General features: G+C 38.3%; 1 protein-coding gene across 2 annotated transcripts in view; it reads left to right on the top strand.

The window, feature by feature from the left end:
- The first annotated feature begins 1,264 nt into the window (after positions 1-1,264).
- LOC101862544 (serine/arginine repetitive matrix protein 2) overlaps positions 1,265-13,026 on the top strand; it is a 31,808-nt gene continuing 20,046 nt past the window's right edge. The window contains exons 1-4 of one of the 2 annotated variants that reach the window (XM_005111792.3): positions 1,265-1,433; positions 4,535-4,622; positions 5,922-6,131; positions 6,783-6,820. In XM_005111792.3, the coding sequence (XP_005111849.1) occupies positions 6,808-6,820 (13 nt within the window). In that variant the 5' untranslated portion in view covers positions 1,265-1,433; positions 4,535-4,622; positions 5,922-6,131; positions 6,783-6,807. The remainder of the gene's footprint in view (positions 1,434-4,534; positions 4,623-5,921; positions 6,132-6,782; positions 6,821-13,026) is intronic. The other variant, XM_005111791.3, reaches the window with a different exon arrangement.

Below are 13,026 nucleotides of genomic sequence, written 5' to 3'. Positions count from 1 at the left end.
CCCCCCCTCCCCTCTCTGTCTCTCCCACTCTCTCTTCTGTCTTTTCCCATCTTTCTTTCTTTCACACACACACACACAAACACACACACACACACACACACACACACACACACACACACACACACACACTTTGCATTCTGCCCCCTCCTCTCCCTCCATTTTACACCGACACTCAACCTTTTTAGTCGCTCTCAGTGGCGTGCAGTGTTATTGGGATTGAGCTAGGCGTATCTGTTAAACCAGTTCAACGCTGGCGTTATTTTCTGAACCGATATAATTGTTATCATTATTTCGAACGGTTGTACCTAATGAATTGTTGGCGGGCGCTCTGGTGTGGTCTACTCAGTCTTTCCAATCAAACATCTATCGTACTTATCTCTTCTTCTTTTCTATACTTAGCCTGTTACTCTCTAATAAGAACTCTAACCTTCGGGGCATAATACATGACCTATTTGTGTTGTAAGTGCCATAAAACGTCGACTAAAATTAAATTTAAAATGTGCTTTGAGAAAACTTTTTACACCATGAAGTCCGAACCTTTCGAATCTACTGCTTGTTAACCACCTCCTTTCAAAAATTTGATTTCAGTTTGCAGCAAAGTGCCTAGTTTCTATGTCTCTTTTTTTAGCCCTCTGTTTTTCTCCATCATCCGTAATTTGATTTCTTGCTTAAGGATCTTTCAGACATTTTAAGAGAAAATTGCCCCCTTCCGAGGCCCTGAAAGTGTTCAATTTGACATGAATGTAACCCCTTTCCTATAATTTTAGGAAAAAAACCCCAGAGCATTGAAAGTATACAATGAATATATATTACCTTATGGTACATAATCCATCAGTAGAATCAATCGGCCTTAGAGGTCAACAACTAAAATTATGGTACATGTAATTATTTCTGTGGCGGCGTCTGAGATATTCAAAGGGAAAAAACTGTGTAAATTGATTCTGCAATTAAACCAAACGAAATTATGTCCCCCCACAATGTGCCTTTCTTTTACATTGTATTAAAAATGTGTCCCTTTCATTATTTCCTATAATGACATGTTGAGCTGTTACATGCAGAATAATTGATGCTTTGTAATGCCATCCTATATACTATTGCCATTAAAATTGTTTACATTGACGAGCAAATTTAATCGAACAAATTTCGTTTCCATTTGTTTCGTTGACAGAACTGGCTCACATTTTTATGTATCACGGAAACCTCCGTTCGTTTCCGGAATTTGATGTATTCAAGATTTAGCCAATCGCCGTCTTGATTCAACATTGCTATGCAATAATATGGTAGACGACCTTGCAATGGAGACGTCCATTACCATTGTTGCTGAAAAATAAATCTTTGTAGATCTACTTCTTCGTAGTAAATGGGCCAGTGCAGTCCAAAAGTCGAGATGTAATTCTCTCTTTAGATGCACAGAATCACCCGTTCGTTTGTAGGTATGTATGAACATAATTTATACTGCTTCCAAATAAGCTTGCCTTTACTAGATTCTACGCCTTGTCAATAGGCTTAGGCGAGGCGTCATCATGTTTGTTGGCTATTGGCCATTCGTGCGGATCCATTTTGGAATGGATGTCGCCAATGTCTGTGTTGAAGAGGCACGTTTTGAGCTTGTATCTTGGTTTGTTCAGTTTCGTGCATTTGAGGTCAAGATTGGCCTTTTTAGAAGAGTATGTTTATTGTAAGGGCTGGCTGTCACCCTGAAGGCTGAATTTGTATCTTTTGCATGGCCTGTCCATCGAGTTTGTGTGACACTTGACTTGTACTTCAGTCTTAGGCCTAGAATCAACCCCGCACGCCCACCACAGCACAGACAGCTGGCTCTGATGGTTACTCAAAATTGACCATTCTGACCCGAATAATATTTTAAAATTAGAATTTGAGTTCTACTTTCACTCCTGCACATAGATCTCTAGATCTAGATTCTAGATCTAGTCTAGATCTAATCTAGATCTAGATCTAGATATCTAGAGTCAATTGAGGTCAAACCGGCCGCTACCAGCACTGATCATTGATGTCTATTTTCGAAAGGACTTCCGTAACGAGCGACCACCCCATCAAACGCAATAAAGAACAGGCCTACCCCTACCCCTACCCCTACCCCTACCCCTAGCCCTCATAGTGGTCGCTCGTTACGGAAGTTCTCCCCTATTTTAGCTTCGTTTATCTTTGTTTATCGATGGATAATTTTTGAACTCCTGCCAAAGTCGTATAGAAAGGTACTTCTCTCCCATGAGAGTGTCACTATCTTTTGTTTTGGTCAACAAGTGTCAACTTTCGGCTAAGTTAGCTAGGGGCTGCAAGGCAAGGCTTTTGTTACGACAGCTTCCGGGTCTACTGAGAGTTCAAAAGTCAGAAGAGGCATATCAGAAAACCATGCGAATCACTGGGTGGTGTTCCCCTTTCATTTTAACCCCTTAGTTCTTAGTGGGGTGGCTGGTTTGAGCAAGCACAATTTTCGTGAGTAACGGCCGAGTAGATTTTCTTGTGCTTAGACTAGAGGGGTGTTCATTTTTCTCGAAAACGCTAGGAATCACTAGGAAACACTCGAAAACACTAGGAATCACTCGAAGTCAAATTTGTACCTTTGGATGAAATCATCATTTTAGTATCAGAAGGCAGCCTAGAATCAAAGATTAGGCTATGCTAGAACTAGAAGGGAGTGTATAGTGTATACAGACCCGGTAACCGGGAACAAAGTCACAAAGTAAACAGACCCGGTAGGGGAACTCTTTTGTGATTTCAGAAAGTTTCAGCGCCCTCTTGGCTCAGGGTAGACCTAGGTTCTTCTAGATCTATGGCCTTGGTCTAGATCTAGACAGACAGACATAATAAATCATTGATCTAGTTTCGAGGCTAGCCTAGATGTAAATGAAGATTGTGGATGTCATTTCGATGAACGATTGTTTTTCCTCGGTTTTGGAGTTGGAGGAATCACAATTTGAAGAAAAGAACTATGTCATAATTTCAATCGAGCAGTCACCCCCCCTCCCCCCCCACCCCCCCACTCTCTCTCTCTCTCTCTCTCTCTCTCTCTCTCTCTCTCTCTCTCTCTCTCTCTCTCTCTCTCTCTCTCTCTCTTTCTCCCCACCTATTTCCCACCGGCTTTTTTATTTTACTTTTGTATTTTACTTTTACATATTAATTATTAATCTTAACTCTTATTCCACACAAAGCGTCATATGAATAATCATCAATGATCTCTTCTTAATCTAACAACATATTTATCTGCTGACCCCTTCGTTGGCCCCAACATTCCCTTCGCCAACTCTTTCCATCTCTCTCTCTCTCTCTGTCGACTGGCGTTTTACGTAAAAACCAGAATTAAAACTAGCATTATTAACTAGGAGAGTGTTAAAAGTCAAAAGACTGCACTCTCATTGCCCAATGGCAGTGTCTACGTACACAGTCACCAACAACTCACGGTCTACATGGTAACCGGCCCCGGGCACCACTACTAGTCAACAGCATTATGATTACTTCTGCTACCACTACAGCATCGTTACTTCCACGATCTTTTGTCTTTCCACATGTTAACTTTCATTTTGTTGTGTGTAATAGTTTTTCTGTAATTAGTTTTTTTTAAAATCACATCGCACAAAATCGACAGCTGTGGCCTTTTCCCAACACATCTTCCACCAGCAAACCAAGAGTGGGCGATTGCGACGCGCGATCTCATTGGTTGACATTATTTAATTTTGCCCCCCCCCGTCACATGGCCAACTCAACTTGGTTGTTCTGCTCATTCTAATGATGCAGGGAGGGCCAGTTCAGAGAGATTCTAGAATCTAGTAACTGGATATTAAAGCTCACATCTCGATTTTTATCGTTATAATCTAAGCTTTCGCCCTTATCAGGAAAGGCTAGGTGTTCAATCTTACCTACCATCAGAACAGGGATGTGGCTAAAAGACAGCAGTAAGGAGCTAGGAGTAGCAGGAAAGATTCAGGGGTTGGGGGAGAAAGTAGATATGAAACTGGGATGGGGATTCTCTGAAAATTTTCGGAATTTCGAATAAAAAAAAAAAATTGCCGACGATTGTACTGCTGCATTTGTGGATTAGATTGTGGTTCCAAGTTCCCTTTCCCTTGTCGTGTTTTTTTTATTTTGGAGGGGGGGGGGGGGGGGGGGGGTTCTCATTCCATTTCCTCTTGATATGCTGTTTCCTCTTCAAATTATTAATCTTGAGTGTCTTACACCAATTATTACCTCTGTATTTGGTATACACGGTCTGTAACCTTCAAGTGGTATATATATACATATATATATTTTTATATATATCTTATTTTTACCATGATGTGATTAACACGTTTTAAGAAATAAGATCAGTGTTGTGAAAAGTTTGAATTACATGGAATTTAGATTTAGTTTTCTACTTTTAAAACCTTAGTCTGCATGGACAAGGTCAATTTATAGAATACATTATAAGATATTGTGAGGTATTTGCATGGAAATGAGTGCACAGGTTTCATTGATATAATAATATTCATTTTCTCATTGTCTTTCCCCTCCTTCCCTTCCCTCCCTTGCTCCTCAGTGCAAGATTTTCAGGACAAAGAATTTGTTCCGGAAGGCGAACTGTGTCATTTTGTTTGCTTTATTGTCAAGATTGTATACAGCGACAAGTGAGTATACTCTTAGTTTTGGATTTTTGACACTTGGCCCTTGTTTTTTTTTCTGTAGAATTGTACTTTTTCAGATCTACCAAAATGATGTTAGATGCCCTTTCCCCTACATTTTCCCCTTCATTTGTAGCCCTCCGTTGTTTTATGACGTGCCTGGCATGTCACGGTAATGTGTAATTTTTAGCTTTGTCCTTGTGCTATGTCATGGATGTCTGGGAAGTTGGCAAAATTTGCCATGCTTTTTGGCCTATATAGTTATATGGTTCTAATTCTTGTGTACTGAGATGAAACCACAAGGTAAGCATTGTGTAGGTTTGTATTCGAGAATAAAATAAAAAGTATTAGTTTACTCTCAGGCTTGCAATTGCAAGTGATAGTTAACATGTCTAGTTTTGCTGACGAGTGTGTGCTCTTGCAAAACGTGATTCCGAAAATGACTGAGAAAAGGCAGCAAATTTCACTTTTTGATTAAGAATTGCAAGTTTGTCAAAATATGGGTAAGATCTCGAAGACCTGGGAACGAAGGTCTCGAGTGGGCTAGATCTAGACAGCTAGTCTACTAGCACTGAGAACATGAGACTGCTGTCCTAGTTAATGAACTTACTTGATAATCAGCACTAACATTGATTGAAGGGATTAACCATTTTTATGAAATAACCTGGCCAAAATCGCTTGATTTGCCTGATACAGTGGGTCACATTATTAGTTACAGTTTTGGTGAACTGTTCTTGAGGTAGGATAAAATGATTTATTGTACTTTGACTTTGGAAAGTAATTTGTAACTTTTTGTGTGAATCACGATAATCAGATAATGCATCATTAAGGACATATGGTTAAGTGCTTCAGGTTTTGTTGTTCTTTGTGCTCATGTCAACATTTTATCTGAAGTTCCATATAATGTTTGCTCTTTGTCCCTTGTGACTTTTACATGTTCGAAGTTCCATATATTTATGGTAATAATGTAATTATATCATGCATTGTTTGTTTTGCATAGTTTTAGAAATTGTCCTTTGTAAATTGAATTCAAGTTCGAGGTAAAAAAAGTCCCCTCTTTGCAGATTATTTTCTGAAGTATGAGTTTTGTTGAAGGGAATTAATTGTATCGAAAAAGAGACCAAAACTGTTTCCAAGTTCAGTAAATTGATGGTTGATCTGAACAACAATGCTATATGTTACGGTTACGAAACATGGGCTTTTGTGATTGCACATGCTTTGTAATTTTTCCACTGACTTGTATCACTGTTTAAGTGTATGTTTTTAAAGAAAATCAGTGTTCTCATTTGTGTTCTTGTATTTTAGCTTGTTCAGTCTGTGTGAGGTGGGCCATTTGGTATAACCCGAGGACTTCGCGTGGAACAAGTTTGGCGTCTTTTCCTGTCGATCAAGATCCCAAGTGGCAAGCAGTCCATCCCAAAGTTGACAAGGCCCCCCCCTCCAACTGGTGCAAGATGCGTAGAAGTGGCAAAAGAGATGCTGCTGTGGCTGCAAATGCTGCTATCAAAGAGAAAGGTAAATTTTGTTTCTTTGAAGTACTCCTGAACATAACGCGTGGAAGAAAAAATGTTTATCGCCATCACATGGACAACTCTTTGATGTATTTCAGTTGAAATAAAAGAATCAATTTCTCCACCATCAGACATTTGGATGTTTTCATTTGTTTGCAGAAACACTAAAACTATCCCTGGCGGTAGCATACACTCACACTTCAAACACCCAAGGACATGAGCTTACATACACACATCCATGGATGAAGCAAGATCAACTTTTTTTGTTTCCTCATGCAGTTTACTGTACATGCAAATTGTGTAGATTGATTTTTTTGTTTCCAGGGTCGAAAAAAGTTGCTGAACGTCAGAAAAAGGATGAACTGTAGGCAGACCTGTTTCTATTTTTTTTTTTTTTTTTGTCTAGCGTTTTGAATTCATTGACCCTGTCACCCTAGTCTTTCCTCTTTTGTCTGTCCTTTAGATATCCCGGGGGTTTGAAAAGTGGCTGTCTGCCACTGGAGACCGCTTGTGTCTATGGGTGGTGAAGGGTAGAAGTTAGTGCTCACAATTTCCAGGACGCTGCAAAAGAGACGGTCCCAGAAAATGCAATGTATTATTTCGTAATAATTGCTGATGATACTTAACATAGCTGATTCTCGGCTGAAAATTTCAGGAATAAGCCTGTCTGTTCCTTTTCAATGGATCTACTTAGTGAGTATGATTGGTTCATATCAAACCATAATTTTTGTATAATTACACCAGCCGAACCTGGCTTAGTAGCCGAACGCAACATCTTACAACCGGTGTGACTGACTGTTTTAAGTATGTTTACTTTTTCCCTTCAGAATTTTGAATGTAGAATGTTCTAAATTGAAAAATGCATTGTTGAAGAAATATTTTAAGAATATAAAAATTTGAAATGGTGCACACGAACATAAATTTGTGTAAGTTAACATAATTCAGAGTTCATGGATTCCAAGTTCATTGTGAATGAGATAAGCTTTGGAGCGGTGCAACGCATTAAACAATTTTTGCTGAACGGAGACCAAACATGACCAACACCCTTCAGGTGCTTATGTCAATTGTACCACTCAGTCAGGAATAAATGGAGCACTTCATCATCCTTGTTAAATGAAGTCTCTTTTCTATAGATAAAAGCTTTGCAGTGTCAACACTCGAAGAAATAAGAATGGGATCTGCAATCCCTTTGATGTTCATTTTATAAACTTGCCGTAAACTTGTGGGATAAATAGAGAATTTTCTTCTTGATTTCCTATAAGAATCATTAACCACTACTAGACTGTAAGTGTTTAAAGAGCTTCTGTGGGGCTTGTGGGAAGTACCAGTTGTAAAGACATGCCATCTCATTTGACGTTGTGGTAAGAGATGCATCTGACCATTGCCATCATCATTGTCATCGTTATTCTATTTTCTTGCTCTGGATCCACACTACAGTATTTAGTTCCTGCATCCTCTGTACAATTTACTTTTATTTTTGCTCTGTTTTTAAAACCGAAATCAGAGTCAAGATAGCATTAATGAGAATATTAATCTAATAAAAAGTAATCATGATTATTCGTATAATCCTGTCTTATGGTTGATGCTTTTGCATGCTTTTAAACCTCATTAATTGTTTTAGATGTATAGGGCTGCTTCTCTCTTCCTAGATATCATTCCTTCACTTACACACGATTGTGGATTTACCAGAACTGTAAAGGTTGCATGAGCCAGTCTGCAGTGTCAAAGTTCTAATGTCTGAATCTTGTAGTTGCAAATCTTGAAATAGTTTGGGTGGGAGGTAAAAGAAATTTAAATAAACTTTTATCTATTAAATTCTGAAAATGCAAAGACATTATTTGCTTTAAAAAAAACTAATTCTGAACAAAGTTTTTAAAAAAAGGGAGGTCCACGGGCGATCCATGGTTTGAACGGCGATAGTCATAATCAAAAAAACTTTTTTTTACCTTCCATTTTTCACTTAGTCTATCTCACAAGAACAAACTGGTTGCTTATACTGCACGGTGAACTTGTGTCTTTGCTAGCATTTGTAAAGGCCTTCCAGGATTTTTATAATTGATTGAGACTTCTCCTTCAGTTAACTTTTTTTTGTACCCATCATATTTTTCACCCACCAGAGTGAATTTTGGTGACTAGTTGCAGTTAGTTGCTGTTGCACGCTTATTACCCCCTTCTCCAGAAGTATCTTTTCGGCTTTTCAACTCATGTGAACTTGTGCAAAGCAATGTGCTGACTTTTCTCTCCTCCAAAGTCACAGATATAACACTTAAAGAATATTGAGTCTGTAGGAAAGAAAAAACTGAATGAATATGAAAAGAATTGAAAATAAATACTTAAAATTCTGTTTGCACAGGAAGTCGTGTAAATGTTCTTTTTCGTTTTTTCATTCTATGGAATGAAGAAAAAGTGACAAGCTATTCTGCAGTAAATATCCTAGAATCCTTTGTATGTCTTTCATGGGAGTTTTAATTTTGCTTTTTGTCCTAAACGTCTCAATATTGCGCTTCTCTTGTGCATGAAACTTGAAGGGTGCAACTGTTGTTCTGAAACATTGTTACTCAGATTTAGCTGCAAAAGGTCATGGTAGCACAACTGGGATTCTTGGGTTGCCTCCTTGTCACAAATGAAAACATTTTCTCCAGCAATTTATTGTGTGAACTCCAGGCTAGTAGCTCTCTGGCACTGCCTTTGATTCATAGTATTGAAATATAATTTTTCTAGAAAGTTTTTTATATTTCTTAACCGGTGTGGGGGGGGGTTGTCTTTCTAGTCGATAGCCTGTTTTCTGGCAGATTTGGGAGGAAAAAGATAGGTATTTTCTTTTGGTTGAAGTGGGGGATAGAAGTTTGATGATTTCTGTTGTAAGACTATGAAGTATTCACTTTTATTTTCAAGAGTTCTTGTTGAGTGTGTTCCTGTTCTTTTCTTGGGCTACGTTATCAAGCCACCACAGTACACGTTGTGAAGCATTAACGTTTTGTTTTCTGTATCATGATCTTTTGCAAAGACTTGAAGGTGCATTTTAATTGTTGTCTGGTACATTGGCTGACTCATCCTACTTGTATCAACATCATATCATATTAGTTGTCCTCGTTGTCTTTTTTTTCCTTTCCTTATGCTCCATTCACCCACTCATCCCCTTTGTTTTGTATTTATTGCATTTGACATTTTATTTAGTTGGTTTCTAATTGCCAAAGACTTTTTACATTGGCTGTCATTTCCTGTTGGCGGCACTAACAGCTGGGGTATTTTAGTCTTATTGTTGGTAGTTATCCAATGTTTTTATTTTTCAAATGGGGGGGGGGGGGGGGGGGGGGGGGCAAAAGTAGTTGGAACAGAGATGTCTTAAAAATGTTTTTCCGTGAAAATATCTTTAAAAAGTCATTCGTTAACATGCCTAAAGTTTTCTGATAAGAGTAGCAGCAAGTGATCATAAAATTTTTTTATAAAGTTGAGCTCTGCACAAATTGAGAAATGCGAGCGTTTCCGGGAACAAATTAAATAACAACCTGGGGAGATTGGTTATGTTGTATTGTGTAGTGTATGAGCATCAGTGAATTGAGGTAAGTCCTTTGCACACAGTCGTACTCTGATGTGTCGCTCTGTCTGGTTACATTGACATGGCATCATGCACATTGACCATACCATTGGGGCTGCTGGACACTCCACCTTTCTTGTCTCTACTACTGGGCAAACATTCACTCTGCTATAGTATAGAATACTACCCTGAACTTGTTATATAGGAAGGACATGATAAAGCATTTAATGTGCTTAGGGCATTCCCTATCTTAGAAGCTTATCTCCACAAACAAAAAAGTTTATTATTACTATAATGTAACTTTTTATCGCTTTGTAGTGACGCTACTTCAGAGCTTGTTGTTAGGCTGGAAATTTGTCTATGAGGGTTTAATTTCTCTTTGGAAATGTATTTTACCAATGTTCTGGGCATTGTGGGTTTTGCTCCCACGAAGTATTTGCATGCATATTTGAGGGTCTCATAGGTATAGTTTGTAACCCAACTTTCACATTGATAATTTAGTTGTATAAATGAACATGGCACAAAACTTATTTTCTAGGTCTTTTTTTTTTTTCCTCAACTTTGTCAAAGAAATGTAGGATGACCATCAAATCATATAGGGTTGATCTCTTGTTTTTCCGATTAATGCTAAAGACGGTTTCTCACATCTTCACTAAAACCTGGTACGCCTTCATGATTTTTTTGGTTTTTTTTTTTGCATCGCAGTAGATGTTATTTTTTCCCTCCCTATGTACATGTCATAGGTAGTAGTACTTGTACATCCAGAAATAATACTATGTCATATATTGTGATGTTTTCCCCAATGCTGTGTGCTCTTGAGGTATAAAGGGTCGCTCTCTGTTTTTAGCTTTCATTTCGGTCTATGTGTTTGCTATCTGCCTTGTGAAATTTTGTATCTCTATTCTTTTATAACCTGTGAAGAACACCTATATTTCTTTTGAAAGAATCTACATTTTTTGCCTCATTTGGTGATGCCTAACGTTTAACTATCACTTTGACTTATCACTATTTCATTTGTTTTTGTCACATCCTAATTGTGTGGTTGCCTGGATGGTGGGAGTGAGATGTGTGATTAGGGATATGTGTGTGTCTAGGCGTGCACTCATGCAATATGGGCTTGGGTTGATGTTGTTCGAATGGAGTGTGCATGTACGGTTGGCTGTGTGTTGTCTTATGATCTTAGTTAAAGAAGAGGTACAACTTTTTTATGGCAAGGAATTGTAATTAACCATGTATCGTTAAAAGATTATTAGCCTTTTATTGTTAAAGACTCGTACTTTTGTATATCATGTGATTAGTTGGTTCTGTCAGTTGAGTGACCAAGTGTGAAGCACTGGAAAATAACTTTGTACGTAAGAACTTCTCCCTCCCACATAAGTACTCATTTCTCTTTGTGATTTAAATTTGCCTCAGTTCCAACTTAAAGCTTGTGTGAGTGCTGGTTGCTTGGTATTATTCCCTCATTCCCCCCCCCCCTTCTTTCGGCTTTCAAACGACTCTGTGCAAGGGAGCTAGATTCTAGAGATCTAATAATGAGAATTTTAAAAACTATTTTGAATTTTGAGAGTTGCACACCTTTGACAGTGTCGGTCAAACAAAACATTTTCAAAACAAATGAAAAAAGGCCTAGGCCTATATATCTAGATCTAGATTCTAGATCTAGAACCGAAACCGAAAGTGTTTATATCTAGATTTTAGATCTAAACATTTTGCAGTCTGACGGACACACAGATCACAGACAAAACTTGACCAGACTACTGAGTGATCGAGTTGTCAGCAGGAACGGTTGCGATTGATTCCGATTGTTTCTGTTCAAGACATAGATTCTAGATGTACACTAGGCCTATACGCACGTTCAAGATCAAGGTAGGCCTATACGCCTTCTTATCTTCATACGACGTAGCAGGGTGAAGAGGGGGTCGATCTCTCACTCAGTCTCCCGCTCAGATGTTCTTGTAGACGAAAAATGAAGCAAATTCCCACAGCTCTAGATCTAGATCATGTATCCCGCTTGTTTTCATTGTTTAGGAGGCGCCGTGTTTTGACGTCCACTGCTGGGTTTTCCTCTCACCAATGTCAACTGAGGGTGTTGATGTCCAATTCTGTAAAGACCCTCAGTTCTTTTCAACTTCTGCATCAAAATGAGAGTAGCAACAAAAGTAAAAGGTCTGGCATTTTTGGAAGACAGTGCCAAATTAGAGATCCTGTCAACAGTGACATCCAACAGAATGAGACTAAGGAGGTTGACAGAGGTTGGTGTTGTAATGATGTGACTCTTTCAATGAAGAAGGTACAAGTCCTGTACCATTTCATTAGCAGCAGGAACATCCCAAGACTCTATGCCCATATCCATACTTTTTATGATTGTTTTAATAATATTCGTGTGGAGACAAATCTGTCTGTGGACTTTCATGCTCGTGGACTTGGTGTCAATAAGGAGTTAATCTCCCCTTCTGTTGATAGAAAACATCTAGATCTAGATCTTTGCCATGTTGATGGGTGTAATTATGTAATTGTCAAGAAACTGTGTTTTGGTAACGGGAGAAAACTTTCATGCCAAAATATTTTCAATGTTCGAGCCAGTCAGTCATTACTGTGTTTTCGATTTTGGACTATACGCCACATTTCTGGCAGCTTGAATAAAAATCATTTTTTTGTCAATCGGGCTTTTTCAAGTTCCAGCTCTGGGGACAAAAATGCAGTGTTCAATGATCTGATGAGCCTTGTCCAGCAGTCGGAGAAGTCTATGAAAGCTCCACAACTGAGTCCCAGAGTAAAGAATAAACAGCAAGCCTCATCCAAGTCCACTAAGTACATCAAACAAATGCTTCCACATCTAATTTCTCCACTTGACAATGACAGTGAAGCACCAGCATTTGAAAGTGTGGAAAAACATTTGATGTCTCTCATGGAGATGTGGGAGATGGAGAAAGCTGTACTAGCCTTGAGAGGAGCTGTGGAGGTTGGTGTGATTCCTGATCAGACTGTAGTTCTTGACCTGTTGCAACAACTGGCAAACCTTGGAGAGGTGAGAATTATTTCAAAAAGTTTTCAAAGTGAGAAACATATTCGCCCCTATCTCTTTCACATTTTGGTTTGAGCATGGATTATATATATATAAAAAATATAATATATACATTCTATTAATTCAGATCTTGTGTAGTCACAAAAATGGCAATGTTTGTATTACGTAAGTTGGATTTGTTCCATTACTTATCAAATTGATGACATTTATAAAATATAATGAGTTCTATTTTGGTCTTTCTTAGATGAAGACTTTTGATTTTGTATGAGAGTTCTGTTGAATCTTTTAATGTTTTAAAAATACAATTTGAATGATATCTTCAACCAATGAAATTTT

Source organism: Aplysia californica, unplaced genomic scaffold (genome assembly GCF_000002075.1).
Source record: "Aplysia californica isolate F4 #8 unplaced genomic scaffold, AplCal3.0 scaffold01123, whole genome shotgun sequence".
NCBI lineage: Eukaryota > Metazoa > Mollusca > Gastropoda > Aplysiida > Aplysiidae > Aplysia > Aplysia californica.
Note: the sequence above shows the minus strand (reverse complement) of the source record. Positions and strands in the feature narration are given on the sequence as shown.